The following is a 17384-nucleotide window of genomic DNA, read 5'->3' on the forward strand; positions in this document are numbered from 1 at the left end:
AGAGATGCATCTTAGCTCTGGAAATTGTTATTGAATATGTCAATGCTGTTGTAATGAAATGCTTCTTCTAATTATACGGTTATTAAATAAATAATTTAAAAAAATTTTTTATTAAACTTTACATGTAAAACAGTAAATGTTACTCACAAATATAAAAAAAATTGCCAGGCACGGTGGCGCACGCCTTTAATCCCAGCACTCAGGAAGCAGAGGTAGGTGGATCTCTGTGAGTTCAAGGCCAGCCTGGTCTACATAGTGAGTTCCAGGACAGCTGGGGCTACAGGGAGACCCTGTCTCAAAAAGACCAAAAAAAAAAAAAAAATTAAAGGACACCTAAATAAATGACAAATGCATTATATTCATGAATAGAAAAATTCAATATGGCAGACACCGGTCAACTATCCCAAGCTGATGTATAAGCATAACACATTTCCCATCAAAATTTCCAGGCTAGTTTTATATGGACATATAATTGAATAAGTTCATTATAAAACCTATACAAAAATGCAAGGGTCCTGGAACATCAATTCAAACTTGTAGAACCACACAAGAGGACAGAGCTATTGGATTTCAACCTTACAAGCTTCAGTGATGATGTGGTACTAACTGAAAGACAAGTAACAAGACAATGCAAGAGAATGCAGTTTTTCACCACTCCCTCTGTGATAAAGAGACAGTGGTGAAAAAATGACTTTTTTATTTTCTTTTGAGATAATCTCATGTATCCCAGGCTACCCTTAAATTTCTGATCCACATGCCTCCACCTCCCAAATATGTGCCACCATGTCCAGCTCTACTCTTCAATAAGTGATGCTGAGTTTATTACCTATCCATACAAAAAATTACCTTGATCATTTCTTCGTATAACATTTAAAAGCTAATATAACAATGAAGTTTATCAGAAATAATACAGTAATTTATAAGGTAAATGAAAGACTCTTAAATCAAATATAGAACATACTTAACATAAAGGAAAAATTTGACACAAAAGTATATCCTCGTCAGGAAACTCTATACAGCAAATCTTTGTATCTTAATAATTTTTTAAAATTTATTTTTATTTTATGTGTATGTGTTTTGCTTCATGTATGTAAATGTATCACATGTGTGCAATGCCTACAGAGGCCAAAAGAGGGGGTCAGGTCACCTGGAACTGTAGTTTAGGTAGTTGTTAGCCACCATAGTGGTGCTGAGTTCTAAACCTGGGTCCTCTGCAAGAACAGCCAGTGCTCTTACCCACTGAGCAATCTTTCCAGTCCCTGTTAATGTAATAACTTCTTAATGCATGAAGTCTTAATACAATCACTTAACCCTACTTACTTGACATTCCCAGAATTATTTTCACTTCTGTGAATATATATTATGATTTATAAAATCAAATCCATTAAGACTCACAATGAGAGGTTTAAATAATAGTGACCTTTAATAATTAATACTACTGGAAACTCAACAAAGGGCCTGATAAAATTTGAATTTAATACGTAAACTAGCATGTTTACCCTCATTTTAAAATATCCTACTAATAACAACTTAGTGATCACAGGTGATTAAAACAATCAGGTATGAAGAGTTCTGCTCAAAAGATGAGCAATGCCAATTTAAATTAAAGACCCAGAGTTTCTCTGCAGTTTATACAAATAAAACAATCTGCCACAGCAAAAAATAACCTGAATGCCTGTTTTTCTACAGTACAGCTAACAGTAAAAGCTCAGTTTGCTTAGAAGCCTGATCATGGCTACATCAGGATTAAGCTTTCTCCAGGTGAAGGAAAACAGCTATATTCTATCTTATTTACTCAAAAAACTTCCTTAGGTCAGAGAAACAAGGAGCAGAAAAGCAGGCAGTGCTAGTTTCCCAGAAGGCATGCAGGCGAAGAGGGGTGGGATGTGGTGTATCCATGTTTTCAATTTTCAGTTTGCATACTTCATGTCTACAACCAAAAAATTTCATATATGCAAGAAATTCTTCCTACTAAAAGATTAGACTAATAAATCCTAATTACAGCACCATAATCTTCTATATTGCCAAAGGTACAACATAGCCTCAGATATAGAAGAGTTAGGTGACTATTGTTATGTACTTATTCTTTTAAGAGCCACAACCCTCAAATTTTATAGATTAATGAATACTGTGTGGAAAGAACTATCGTTGGGTAAAGTCTGAGTGACCCCCATGGGTCCACTGCGGTTGAAGGCTTGGTCCCAGGGCGACATACAGGTAGACGTTTCAAAAGGTGGGGCCAAGAAGAAATTCTTAAGTCAGTGCAGATGTGCCCTTAAAAAGGGATTGTGCCACCCTGCCTGCCATCTCCTTTGCTCTGCTCTGGTTCTAGATGTAACCAAATGTGCCATCTTCTATCCTTACCAGAAATAAACAAATGCCCTTGAATCTTCACAACCAGAAGCTAAATAAACCTTTTCTTACTATATGTGAACCATCTCCAGTATTTTGTTGTAGTCCTATGAAGCTGATTAATACAAAGGGTTAATACAGGGCACTTCTGCCTGTATTAAAAGTTAATGCTAAAAGTTAACACAACATACATTCTGCTTCTACTGCATGAACGACACTATACTTTCAACTACTAATCATTTTACCTTTGCAGCAAGCTGTAGTCCAATTTCGTCAGCTTCAACTTCCAGTGTTCTACTATATGGTCTATCAAACATAAACTAAGAAGAAACAAGACAGAAAAACTCCATTACAGTGATTTATTTCATGACAAATTTTAAATGAATGTTGATTTTCTAAAGAATATAGAATAAAATGTCTATACTCTATGGCACTTATTTCTCCATTAGATTAATACTTCAAAAATAGGGGAACATAGGAAAAGGTATGCATACATACCTCTGAACAGACTATATTATCATTAGCTTATTTCCACTCTTTTAATTACAATCTCCAGCTCTGAACAGTGTCCTTAAGAAAGCTTATTCATGGGGCTGGAGAGATGGCTCAGCGATTAAGAACACTGGTTGTTCTTGCAGAAGACCCGGGTTTGAATCCCAGGACCCACATGGCCGCTAACAACTGTCCGTAACTCCAGTCCCAGGGGATCCGACAGTCTCTTCTGACCTCCACGGGCACTGCATGACATGGGTGCACTTTCCTACATTTAGGCAATACACGCATACACATAAAATTTTTTTTTAATTTAAAAATTAAAAGAAACTTTTTAAAGTTTTTTTTAAAAAAGAAAGTTTATTGATGAAGCCTTTTAATACAGCCAAGGAAATCTGATCTAACAGTTCTGAATGAAAATTGAAAAAAAAATATAGGTATACAAAAGCCAATGACATTAGCAGACAATTTCAAGGAAATTAACCATATAGCAGAACATTCTTTCTTTGATAAATTATCTTAATTTCCTTTTCCTTTTCTAAGTATTGATCAGTTGGAAAAATGAAATTTTCTTTTGACTTGAAATTTAAAAATATGCAAATAGATATTCTCATTTTAATTTTCCTAATTACTTGTATTTATGAGAATGCTTTCCAGCTAAATAATAATTTTCAGTAAGGACAAAAACAACTTTGTAGATGGATCAACAGGCAAGACTTTTGAGAGTAGAGCTATTCATCGGGGAAGCAATTTTTCAAAGGCAACAACATGCTTGTGACGGCTCGAGTAACAGTCATTCTGATCCAGTATGTGAGCACTGACTATGACTTCCTCCTCAAGCATGTCTGATTTAAGCTGATGAACTATAACTTACACTGCCTTCATTCTCAATGGACAGTCTGCATGTGCCCCATTGAGTGTACAAATATACAGATTGAACACTGGCTTCAAGGAGAGCCAACAGAACCAGATGTTGGTATAAAATGGAGCTAATGACAAACTCCTAGGTTTGCACGTAGGATTAAACGAACCAATTATACAATTAACTGACATACTGACTGACTTCTTACTTTGTGGCAGGTACTATGCTAAATGTCTGAAATCAGTGCTTCTCAATCTGGTATGGTTTGTTGTTGTTGTTGTTTTGATTTTTTGTTTTGTTTTGTTTGTCAGGAATGCTTATGTTTAGAATTTTGGGGTTTTAAGTTTTTTAATTTTTTTAATGTGTATGATCGTTTTGCCTGCACATATATAAGTGTACCAATGCGCATGGAGGCCAGAAACCGGTGTCAGATCCCCTGGAACTAGCATTAAGGATGATTTTTAGTGATCGTGTAGGTAGTGGGAACTGACGCTGGTCCTCTGCAAGAGCAGGCAGTACTCTTAACCACTGAGCCTTCTCTCCAGACACTTTTATTTTATTTTTTTTAGATGTGGTCACAGTGTTGCCTAAGTAGTCTTGAACTCATGGGCTCAAACAAGCCTCCTGTCATAGCCTCTGGAGTAGCTGGGACTACAGGTGTTTGCTACCACACCAGCTCTGGGAGGCATTTTTGGTTGCCAGCACTGTGGGAAGCAAGAACTACTGGCATCTAATGAGTGGCCATAGATGCTAGAAAACATCCTACACACCAACGCAAATCCTCAAACAACAGCAGTACAGGCCAAAGTATCAGTAGTTCTCAGTTAGCAGCGCCTTAGTACCCTTCATTCCCCACAATAAATAAACGTGTGGCAAACGGATGCAGGCAAGCTCACTCCACAACCACTTCACCGTCAGCACCCTGTCTGCTCTCAAATGGCTCTGCAGAGAGAAAAACATCTCTTGCCAACAAACTCACTAAGGGGTCTCAATATAGCGAAAAGGAATTCATACCAAAGGCACCCATTTTATCTTCAGTTTAATTACTAAATCAAAAATTACACTGAAGAGGCAGGATTCATTAAGTATTTCAAGAGTAAAACAGCTATAAGTTACCCTTGTTGTGATCAAATCTTTTGATTTTATAACTTAAAAACCATCTACTGATAAACAGGGGACAACTACATTAATTCCTTTGACAGTCCAACAGGTCACTGATGGAACGAAGTTCAAAATACGAGGTTCTATAACCTAAGCGCTAACTACCCTTTCTTCTTCGACATGAGGACCATCGCTTCGATCTAAATGAAGCTGTGTGACACGGCAACGCTGAATAAATAACTGCTCAAGAGCAATTTGTCTCAAGCAGGCTGCACGTTAGATTTGAACAGCACCCATATGGTACACGGATGTGTGCTCCAACAAATCATTAAATAAGCTAACATCAGGCTGTTCCTAAATAATCAAACCTCCCGGACAAGAGGAAATATTTGAAGATGTAAATTAAATAATTAATCTGGTTAACAATGCAGTTGTGAAGATTACAAGACTGATCCTCAGTAATGTAGTATTTTGAACAAACTTGAGAGACTTAATAAAAATATGAAACGGTATGATTATACATAAGCACTAAAACACCGGGCAAAACTGTCTTCTCAATGCTTCAAGGCAGTGTTGGGTTCACTGAGGGAAGCAGTAAGGGCGGTGGTAAAGCAGAGCAACCAGCCCCAGGCTCATTAAAATTTCAGGTTTCTTTAAAGGGTTCTCCATCAAAATGCAAACATCTGAAGGACTATCTACTAGGGTCCACAGTCACAGAAGGAAAGGAAGGGCCAGTGACTATGCTCTCTCTCTCTGTAAAACCAACAACTATGAAAAAAAATTACATCAACCCAAAGTCGTCATGGTAGCCCTTTTCTAAAAAAAATATTTTATTATTTTTAGTTTATGTGTATGTGTGCATTGCCTGCATGTGTGTAAGTGTACTCATGTTGTGCAATGTCCTCAGAGGTCAGAAGAGGGCTTCAGATCCCCTGGAACTGGAGTTACAGATGGTTGTTAACCACCATGTGGGTGGTGGGAATCAAACCCGGGTCCTCTGCAAGAACAACCAGTGCTCTTAACCACTGAGTCGTCTCTCCAGCCCCCGTAGTAGCCCTTTTAATCAATCCTTATATATCACCAGACCGCTGTACTATTCCTTTATTTAAAATACACATATATAAGAATATCTTCTAAAATAATTTTTTTAAAAGACACCAAAATTCAGCACCCATATTTCAGGACAAAATGTGAAAATCTTTCTGGTCTACATTGCTTTACAGTAACTTCACCACAGACCATTATAAATTTACATTATAATCTCGGACTTACCTCCTGCAACTTTGACTGTATCCACTGACCCAAAATTGCCAAACTGTCTCGTGGACAAATGGCCCAAATCATTGTGAGAAAAATCATACCAAGGAAATCCAATAGGTGAACCAAACTAGCTTTTTCTGCCTGAGAATAATCAAAACAATAAAGATCACATTTAGCAAACTGAGACAGTACACATTATACCTTCTAGTTATCATGCGAATTACACCAATTATGTGTGTTTAACTGGCTGTACCAGCTAATATCAAATTCTGCTTTTGTTTGCTTTTTTGTGTTTTGAAGACAGGGTCTCACTATGTAGCTCTGGTTGGCCTGGAACTCACTATGTAGACCAGGCTGGCCTCGAACTCAGAGAAATCTGTCTGCCTCTGCCACATAAGTGCTAAAATTAAAGGCACGCACTACCATGTCCAGTTTTTTATTATTGTTGTATTTATTTATTTATTTGTGAGGGGGGGTCCTGGGTGAGCCATGGTTGTACATGTGGAAGTCAGAGGACAACTTGCTGGGGTCAGTTCTCCCTTTCCACCATGTGGGACCTGGTGATCAAACTCAGGTTTTCAGGTTTGGCAGCCTGGGTCTTTACCCACTGAGCCATCTCACCAACCAAAAGGTCCAAATGTCTTTCATCAGTGTACTTCCCTCTCCTAGGCTGTTTTCTTTGCTTGCTTACATACTTCAAAGTCCATTTATGCCTTTAAATTAACACTTCACTTTTACTGAGCTTCTTACTAATTGTCAGAGAAAATGGTAGGTTCATTAACCTATAGTTCCTTATATTAACAAGAACGATTCTGTGCAGGTATAATCATCCCTATTTTATAAATAATGAAACTGAAATGGAGATTTTTGAAACTGCCCCAATTCACACAGATATTAGTGAAAGAACAAAAGAAAAAATTAAGCCCAGGCTGTTTTAGTTTCTGATGTAGATACTATATTCTTCTAAAGAATAAATGAACATGTTTATTACACTTCTGTTTCTAAGTGAAGACTAAGAACTATGCAACATAAGAAGTGTTTAACACTAAGAACAACTCAGAAAAAGGCAAATTTATTTTAAATAAAAGACTTTGGGGATTTATGACCTAATACTTAAAAATGTAACCCATTTATACAAGTTTTCAATTTTATACATTTGGTATTTCTCACTAGAAAATTGGATTCTGTGAGTTTTCATATTTACATATAGCAGGAACCAAAAGGTTTACAAAATATATTTGCTTTGAGGGGCTGGTGAGATGGCTCAACGGTTAAAGCGCTTGCTGCTCTCCAGAGGACCTGAGTTTGGTTCCCAGCACTCATATTGGGTGGCTCATAACCACCTCTAACTTGAACTCCAGGGAATCCAACTACCTCTTCTGGCCTCTGCAGGTACCTGCACACATTGGCATTCACAAACACATAAATAAAAGGTTTTAAATATATTTGTTTTGCATAGTAATGTCTGATGTAAGCTTAATATATCACTATGAAAGCTGACTAGTAACTAAACATTAACATGATGCTGATACTGACAATCTCAGTCACTACTTGCCTGAAAGCTAAAAAGACATTATATTTAGCAATATAATCTATCCTCACAAAACAAGCTATTTTATTGTAACAGCCATTAGTTGTAAAACACAATTATGGAATTATTTTAACATGAAAGACTGAAGTCAAAATGACAAAGATATTGCAGAATATAATGACATTGCTATTAATTATTAAAGAGTAAAATTGCTATTAGTCTTAGAAAACTAGAATTTTTAACTGTGTATTTGTAGAACAAAGGAAACAACATGAGACTATATTTAATCAAAACTAAGACTTCCAAAAGAGAAAATACTGTACTGCTAACAGAGACCTTGTCAAAGAAACATTACTATTTTCTATCAGGGCTGCATTTGGTGCCTCATCTGACTGCTCTTCTGCGCTGATGGAGGCCATGACTCTAAGGTGACTAGGAGGCATGAACCAGATGCCAAAATCAAGCAGACCTTCTAAATGGTGTAACAGCCAAAGCTCATTCATTTTTGCAGTCATGACACTATTATTTGAGAGATACTGGAATGCATATGATACTATTCCTATTGCTTAGATTTATCCTCACTCATATTTAAGAAAATATTTTTTTTAATTTTCCTGTAGCTCAGAAGAAATTACAGAAATTATTACTATTAATGCTTCAGAAAAAGCACAACTTCTGCCCAGCTCATCTTATTAGTCCCTTAAAGAATAGGTAGAATTTTAAATGACTTTGAGAAAGATTAATAAACATTATGGCTTCCATTTGAAGTTAGTATTATTTGCATTTCTGATTTAACATTTTGTAATCCTTTCAGAAATATTTACCTTTATGTTTCAATTAAAGAACAGTCTTCTCTCTAATTATATGGATAAAAGAGTCATTCATATTTTAGTGAATAGCAATTAAAAATGAGTAAAACAAATAAGTTTTATGTATTATTAAAGACCTATGTAGCCCCTTTCTCATGTCAGTGATGTCAGTCTTTTTAAACATTAGTTTCCTCATGTATAAACTAGGGAGAGTCAATACATACTTCGGGAGGTATTAAAGTTGTGAATGAGAAGGAATATATTAGATTAATCTCAGTAAACTAATACAGCAAAGTGTCATTATCACTCTGTACTAATTATGTATTACATATCACCTAGACATTTTCACAGATATTCTAAGCTATCTTTAGAGAATGAATAAGAAATAAAACTGATATACCACTTAAATAGTAATATCACTTTCCAACAATTAATTTTCTGACTAGATTACAAGTATGTTAATAATTGTGGAAAGTTTAAATTTTAATGTGAAATAATTAGAGGTTGAGAATAATTACTTTTTAGCAAAAGAGACAGGTAATAAAAACAGTGCTTAAGAGAAACACTAATTATTCAGTATCATATACTAAAGACTGCAAGGAATCTCAAAATTAGCTATCGTACTTGTTTCAGGCAAGATACAAAAATACAGCAATTACTTTCTGTCATTAAAAAAAGAAGAAGAAAAACTGAAAAGATTCAGTTCCTTAAAAGATACAACTTGCTAATTTCAAAGCAGCCCAGCAGCCACCGAATACGACCTTAGGTACTTACAGCGTGCCCAAGCACGGCATGAGCAATTTCATGGCCGAGAAGGAAGGAAAGCTGATGGACATCAGTTACGCTGTCTAAAAGCCCAGTGAAAATAAACACTTGTCCATTCTGTGCCACAAAGAAAGCAAGCAATTAGAATACCACAAAATAGAGACATTAAATTTAGCAATAAAAATGTATTTGAAAACATTTACTTACTGGCAGCACAAAGGCATTCACATCTGGGGACTCGACCACATGAATAACCCAATTGATCTCCGAGATCCCTGGGATGTCTTTATTGCATTCAGTTAGATGATAAACCACTTCCTTAACTGTCAGATATCGTGGGTCCGTCTCCATCAGCATGTCATTTTTAAATTCTTCCATCCACTAGAAGATTTTTTTACAGTATTGTTTAAGAGCTTCCTCACTACAGAATGCTTATTCTGCTTCATGGAAAGGTACTTGACTACTATTGAACATTTTAATTTTGAATTATGCAAAAATTTACATAATAAACACTCAAATTTCTGAAATTTGAATTATTCATGCAAAGGCAGGATGGTTTCTCACAAAAGAATAAATTCTAAGATTCCTTCACATAAATATGTTAAAAACAAATTTTATTCTTCTTTTCAATTAATCTATATGGAAATAAAATGCTTAAATATCTCTACTTTCCTAAACACTTCAGAAAACACAACTGCCCACACATCAAAGATTTCATATTGAAAATTTCACATAATAAAAAGAAACACGCAGGGCTGGGATGTAGCTCAGGTGACAGAGTGCTTGCCGAGCACGTAGGAAGCCTTGGATCCTCAGGACAAGATAAGTCAAGTATGGTGGCGCACATCTGTAACCCTAGGACTGGAAAGCTGGAAGCAGGAGGATTCCAAATTCAAGGTCATCCTCTGCTACACAGTAAGTTCGAGGCTATCCTGGGATACATGAGATGCTGTCTCAAAGAAGGTAAAATACAAAAGAAAATTAATTGCTTTCATAATCCACTAAGTGGAAGAACACTCTATACAAAACACAGAGGTTAAACTTTTATAAGAAAAAAGGGGGGGGGCGTAATGGCACATGCCTTAATCCTGGAGGCAGGTGGACCTCTGTGAGATTGAGGCCAGCCTGGTCTCCACAGTGAGTTCCAGGCCAGCTGAGGCTACAGAAAGATCCTGTATCAAAAATAATAAATAAATAAATAAATAAATAAATAAATAAATAATCTCATTAATTTCAAAATGTTTTATTTTATTTACACTGAAAGGAAATGACTGGAACCTCAGCATGAATATGAATGGGCATATTTTCTCTACATGACACTAAGATTGACTAGCCAGCAAGGTGTGTTAGCACATGTCTTTTGTCCCAGCACTTGGGAGGCAGAGACAGATCTGTGGTCTGTGAGTTCCAGGTCAGCCTAGTCTACATAGAAAGCACCAGACCAGCCAGGGTTACACAGTAAGACTCAAAAAAGAAAAACAAAATTGACTGCTAAGAAAGACTAGCTATCTCATATTTGAAGACATTTTTCTGAAGCTTTATTCATGGACACTGAGAAAATTTAAGGATGTTTTACACATATTAATTTCCAAAAAATATACAATTTCATTAGCATATAAATCAATAATTGATAACTTCCCTCTTTGAGATGCATAAAAATATATTTTATAGAATATGGTTTTAAAAGACTATTTCAATTAGCATTTTAAATATAATTCATCAATATACACAAATGAAAAAAAGCCCATTGTTAACTCTTCCAAAAGAATTAAGATTGTATGTAATTACAGAGCTTTATAATGTCTCTTAAGGACATGTTTGAATTCTCATATCAACATTTTTAGATTAAACAAGTGCCATGGTGTGGGGGAGGTCAGGAAAGGGGGGATGGTGGGAGGTAGGTGTTATTGGGGGATAATGGGGGAGCTGGAACTGGACAGGGAGGAGGGAGGCTGGATGGAAGAAAAGAGGGCAGAGATAAAAGCATTTGGGGGGGCTTGGAAACCCAGAGGGAAATATGATGCCCCTGAAACCCCATGAGAAGTATACATACAGTGTCTAAACATCAGTGCATGTATATACCTGGGAGCTGCTGGGCAAGGAACACAGTGCCAGACAGAAGAGACGGTAGTTGGTGAGAGTGGTCCAGGAGACCCCCAAAATAACACAGGCTATTGCCAAATCTCTAGGTTATCTCCCAGAACTAGTAGCTAAGACCCTACTGCTGAAGATAGGACATACTTTGGATACAGGACTTGAAGCAATGGAGCAGGAACTGACCTGGAAGCCTTCCACCCAAAGTTTACCTATCATAATGCTAGATGATAATATGCAAACTGTCAAGGGAGAAAAATAAGCAATGGTCCAACCTAGCCCTAAAGCCTAATAACCACAACCATAATAACCCGGCATGGCAAACTACCTCTATTGGTGCAGTGGTGGCACTGTTAGCTGGGAGGTAATCAACAGCTGTCTAATAGGACTTAAAGCCCTCTCAATGGGAGTGAACTCAGCCAAATACACATGGCAAGAGAGGACATCGATCCTAGAGAAAACCATATCTCTTTCATATCTCTAGATTTCCTACCATATGCTAAATATGGATCCTTATATTTACGGACAATAATATCATACACCACTCATCAAAGAAGCTGCTTTTTGTATCAGATGGAGGCTACTGCAGAATTCCACAACTGGTGAGACACAGGGAATATACGTCTGAGATGCCCAGTACCAGGTGACACATCTACAGTTGAACCTCTACATCTAAGGCTCATGGAACATAGTGGAACAAGGGGTAGAGAGAAAACTAATGCATCTCTCAACTCTCACCAGTAAAGGTTCTTTATACAACAGAGTGCGAGGCACACAGAAAGTCACAACTGGCCAAGTTTTAAAGAATAAGAGACTGCAGACTAGACTCCTGTGGATGAACTTGCACCGAAGGACATCTGGGTACAAACGCTTGACCAGATAGGACTTAACATACATGACAGAATGTATGAGGTCCAGTTGAGGGGTGCTATAGGGGAACATGGATGGGGGGGTCTAAATTTGATAAAGAACTATTGTATGAAACACACTCAATAAAGCAGTGCACCCACATTTCGGAGGCTCCCCTGCTTTGTGCGACCTTAGCGAGGGCGCAGCAATTCTGACTACTTACTGCTTCGTATTCCAGCTCAGACAGAAGTCGGAAATGTTCTTTCCCCAGCAACAGTAGCTTGCTCCTTCCGGTGACTGGGCTCACTTCCAGGTGAGTGAAATAAAACACCACAAACAGCAGCCCAAAACCACTCAGGCCAAGGAGCAACTTCCACTTCTTCTCCCTGAGGTTCTCTTTAAACAGCTCCTTCTTGTTAGGAGGAAGTGCTTGCCACCATTTCCTTACACCTCTAAACAGAGACAAAAACTCAAAGTTCTGATAGTATGTGGTCACGTATCACCAAAACCCAGATGTGTGTGCTAGAATTTTTACAGTTCGCTATACACACAGCCTTTTTAATTTATAAAGTTCTTACAGGATGAAAAATAATCAACTATATAAAGCTATAACCAGAGACTGGAAAGACGACTCAGCAATTAAGAGCACTGGCTGCTCTTGCAGAGGATCCCAGTTCAGTCCCCAGTACCCACATGGCAGCTAACAACCATCTATAACTTGAGTTCCAGGGGACCCAACACCCCCTTCTGGCCTCCACAGGCTTTGTACACACACAGTACACTAACATAAATGCAAGCAAAACACTCATACATGTACGATAAAAATAAAGAAGTCAAATTTTGTTTAATCCTAAGGCTCATTTGAGTTTTCCTCTTCAACTACCGCAAAGGCAACACTAAAGGGGGGTCATTTACTGCCACTACCACTGGCTCACATTTACTCTTTCCCACATCAAAATACACTTCTAATCACAGCACGCATCATCTCATTTAATCTTCCTAATAACCACGTTACAGAAAACCACCTGTCCACGGTCACAGTGGTCACAAGAGGAAAAATAAAGGGCAAGATAGTACAGTGACTGCTCAACCACTCAGTAAGGCTAAATCGAGTAAACACCTTAGGAGGCGGGCCAACAAAGCTCTCCTTCTCAACACTCTCCTCACTGCTCCTCAGACTTCCAGCACGCTCTGCCAGGGCTCCAGCGAGGAACAAGGAAAACCACCTCAGCCCTGATTGGAAATAACCAGTGCTACTCAGAAGTACAAACTCTACCATCTTCTCTAGAATATGAAGAGGGAACGGTAACAAGATCAGACCCATGAAAAATAAGGAAATGGATGATTTTAGCAAGAACACTGGGGAGGTCCTCTCAACTGCTTGTTAGGACAGAAGAAACTACTAGTATCTCAGCGTTTGTATGGAGTAAATTCCGCTCCAGAGCACCATGGTTGTTCCAGTTCCTTCCATTGCAGCAGCTTGACAAAGCATTGGGCTGTTACTAGGGTCATCCCAAGGTTCCATCTGGCATCACAGTGGCAGGTCCTAGAGAAGCAGGGGTAACAGCTTCTTCAGGAACAGTGCCTCTATTGTTTACGCCACAGCACCTGCCATAGACATTTGGTCCATCCGTATTTCCTGCTCTCTCCCTCCAGGGAGGTTCCCTTGAATACCTCCTGCTGTGGCTGCATAATCCCTTCTCAGTGCTGTGCTTCTTCATGGAGCCTGAGTGCTTCTTCCTGCCTGGGCTCCAGCTGCTTTCATTTTTGAACCTCTTTGACTGTGCAGCTCTTCTATTTTTCTAAGTTCTTCTTGGCACCTCACGAAGTCCTACCTCGTTAGCATTACCTCGTGCTCAAGGCTGCCTCCACCTCCGTCTCCATCTTCTCACAAGTCTCCTTAACATTGTGGTCCACTTGGTTCTGTCGCGGCTCCTCCATCTCACGAGTGCCTTCCAGGGCACGGCATGCACTCAAAGGAGCCAGGCTGTGCAAAGGTGGGTGCCGGCTCCTCTTCCTTATGATATGGCTGGCTTTTCATAACTAGCTTCTCAGGACGTCCCTCTTTGTCATCTGTTTGGTCCATGGAGCCCACAGTCAGAGGCTGAGGAAATGTGGTTAGCGACAAGGAACGTTTGCTGCATCTGTCCAGAGCTTTCCAAGCTACTGACTTCCTTAGGCCTCAACAATGCCTCTTCCCAGGACCGTCCTAGGTCGTCCATGGTGACTACATCTCCTGCCACCTGGCCAAATACAGAAAAGGCTTCTTCCGACAGTTCACTGGACACATACTGAGGAAGGTTGTGCATCCTAAAGGATGCGCTGTGGCAGGCAACAAGCACACACAGCCGCTCTCCACAGAGTGGCAGACTGTCCAGCTCTACTCTGGCAATTTCTACTAGAGCTTGCACTCCCAAGAGAAGAAAGCCCAAGTTTTATGAATGAAAACTACACCTGCTTTCCCATATTCCTCATAAAGTTTCCTCTTTTCCTCCCTGGTGGTATCAGGGGAAGATTTCCCCAAACAGGCTGCTATGTTGGGTGAAGGTCTCGGGCAGTTTCCTAAAATTCTTCAGGTCAATGGTCTAGCCTTCCTGTTGGCTGCCAGCTTGTTGTTCATTTGCAGGCATTGGTGGTGGCAGTGGCTGCTGGTGGTGTTGCTGCTAGTGACATTGATGACACAACCCTGGAGTATGGTTCTGTTTCTCCACATTAAAGGTTTTATTGCTCAGCATTTTCACACCCTCCCAGTCCTCTCTAATCTCAACTTCCTGTGCCAGAGTAAAGGCTATGCTACATTGCCTCTGTGGTCATCCCCACCTTCCACCTTGAATGCCTAATAAAAGTAAAGTGGGTTGCTAATACAGAGAGAGAAGGCTGGGAGGGACTTCACAGTTAACAAAGCTTTATAGACATGATTTGCTTCCTTTAATCTTCATAAAACAGGAAAAAAAAAAAAACAGGGTCAAAAAAGAATTACTGACCAGGAATGGTGGCTCACACTTTTAATCCTAGCACTTGGGAGGCAGAGGCAGGCGCAACTCACTGAGGTCCAGACCGGCCTGGTTTACATTAAAGGCATGTAATACCATGCCTGGCTGTAATACATAATTTTTTAAGGATTCCATTTCTGTATCATAAATTTACATGCAACAAATTATTTCACGATTATTACATCACAACAAAACTGGTAGAATCTACCTTTAGAAACTTAAATCTTGAGCTAAAAATGGTATGGGGAAGACTAATAGATATGGTTTCTTAAAAGTATAGTTTCATTAACACTAAAGTTTAATTATTAAGAGTTAGTTCAAGTTGACACAAAATGTGAATAAAAAAATTCACAAAAGCTCACACAAAAGATTATTTTTCCCAAAGTGTTTTACCTGCCCACAATGATTGCAAGGAGCTTCTGTACCGGTTTCAGAATGAGCAACAAGAGAGGGACAGGGGCAGCTTGGGCCCGTGGCGACAAGTGAAAGTTCCTGGCAGCTGTTAAGGGAGGGCAGTGCAGAGGACCCAAAGCTGCAAGGGCAGGAGGCACAGAGAAGTCCACCAGTCTTCGTCTTGCAAAAGAATCACTCCACATAGTACACGTATAGGCAGTCACCCCCGTTTCCCTGCTGTGGGCATCTGAGATGCATCCTGTGTTCCTGCTACTGAAAGCCCTATTGATGTGCAAGTGTCCAGGCAGAACAGTCACTGACTCACACTGACGGACTGTGTTGCATTTCTGATGCTTATTTGCTGCTTGACGACTTGGTCCACAGCCTGCAGAAGTTACCGCTAGTGAGTTCCACTTTCCAAAGCTGGTGAATGAATTGACACGAAAGAGAAAACAGTTTCTAGTGGCAGACTGCAGGCCACAGAGGAAGCTCATCCTGCTTTTGCTGGATTATCTAGAACACAAAAAATAAAAAATAGGTATGTGTGAAAACAACATGTGTATTTAACAAGCTGGGAAGGTAATGTTTATGAAATATTCGTTAACACATTTCAGACTGAATTTCTTTGGGTTCCTCATCTACAGCACTGCCTGTCATCAGGACAAATTATTTTACTAGCAATATGAATATAACAATTCTTACTTTCAAGACTTGAATTGTTCTCTTCATTGTTTTTTTTTTTAATTTTTAGTTGGAGAGAATCTATTTGATCATCAAAGTATATGGGAAATAAGCAAGAGTAGATAAAAAGAACAGCTAATTTAATCTGCTGGTAATAAGAGCCTAACGGGATAGAAAAACCTAACTTACAAAATGAATCTTTTAGAAATGTATTTCTTTGAAATAAAATCCTGGGACTTTTGATTGTAGTCAGGGTGTATGCAGTAAGAGGGACTTTACTGCCACCTAATATAACAGAATAAGCAGAAAAAGCAGGACATATAAAACAAAGTTTCAACACACTTAGCAATAGGCAATGAAAGACTGAGAGATGGGAAACAATGCCCCAGCATACTGCCTGAAGACAGTTTCCAGAGCTCATGGTCGACCAATAACTCCCCTAACCTGAAGACAGGAAGCAGGAGCTTTGGCCCACCCAGGGAGCATGAGCTTGTGGACAAAAGAGAACACAGAGCTGTGCCAAAAACTCAAGGTATGCACAGATGCCCTCTCTAAACAGCTGAGTACTAGCAGGTCATATGAATAAAAAATCCCCCTGAAGCCTAGAAAGAGTCATGAGATTGCAGTACACAGTATACAGGGCTCACACAGTATAGGGCACAGTGCCTTATCATCTATAAATCATGGTCATTAGGTAGAATACTCAGAAGAGCTTAGAGGTAAATTAGTACTACACTGAAAGTTATGACCCCTGTAACAAAGATTAAAAGCAACATCCAATGGCTTCTTCTCTGCCTTTTGATAAGAACAAGTTTAGTAAAAACATCACTCAGAAAGATCAAACTGCTTCTCATAGCCACATGCTAGAATTAAAAAACCAAAAAAAAATTAAAACCCTCAAGAACAGTTTAAGTTTTAAGAATACAGAAGTGGCCAGCACTTAGCAATATATAATTTACAACTTAAAATTACTAGGGGAGGGGGCTGGAAAGATGGCTCAGTGGTTAAGAGTTAAGAGCACTGGATGCTCTTGAGAAGACTTGGGTTCAGTTCCCAGCACCTACATGGTGGGTAACAACCATCTGAAACTCCAGTTTCAGGGGCTCTGACGTCCTCTTCTGCCCTCTGCAGACACTGCACAGCATGGGTGTATTTACATACATGCAGGCATAACACTCATACACATAAAATAAAAATAATAA

General features: G+C 38.9%; 1 protein-coding gene and 1 pseudogene across 2 annotated transcripts in view; both read right to left on the bottom strand.

Moving 5' to 3' along the window:
• Oma1 (OMA1 zinc metallopeptidase) overlaps positions 1-17384 on the bottom strand; it is a 65243-nt gene that overhangs the window by 42464 nt on the left and 5395 nt on the right. For both annotated transcript variants that reach the window (XM_017797613.2, XM_008831025.3), the window contains exons 2-7: positions 15502-16014; positions 12339-12567; positions 9380-9553; positions 9182-9289; positions 6080-6208; positions 2598-2672 (exon numbers count right to left, since the gene is read on the bottom strand). In XM_017797613.2, coding sequence (XP_017653102.1) covers positions 2598-2672; positions 6080-6208; positions 9182-9289; positions 9380-9553; positions 12339-12567; positions 15502-15995 — 1209 coding nt within the window. In that variant the 5' untranslated portion in view covers positions 15996-16014. The remainder of the gene's footprint in view (positions 1-2597; positions 2673-6079; positions 6209-9181; positions 9290-9379; positions 9554-12338; positions 12568-15501; positions 16015-17384) is intronic.
• Positions 12586-15491, bottom strand: LOC103732456 (annotated as a pseudogene).

This window comes from Nannospalax galili, unplaced genomic scaffold (assembly GCF_000622305.1).
Source record: "Nannospalax galili isolate Female #2095 unplaced genomic scaffold, S.galili_v1.0 scaffold553, whole genome shotgun sequence".
NCBI classification, from domain to species: Eukaryota; Metazoa; Chordata; class Mammalia; order Rodentia; family Spalacidae; genus Nannospalax; species Nannospalax galili.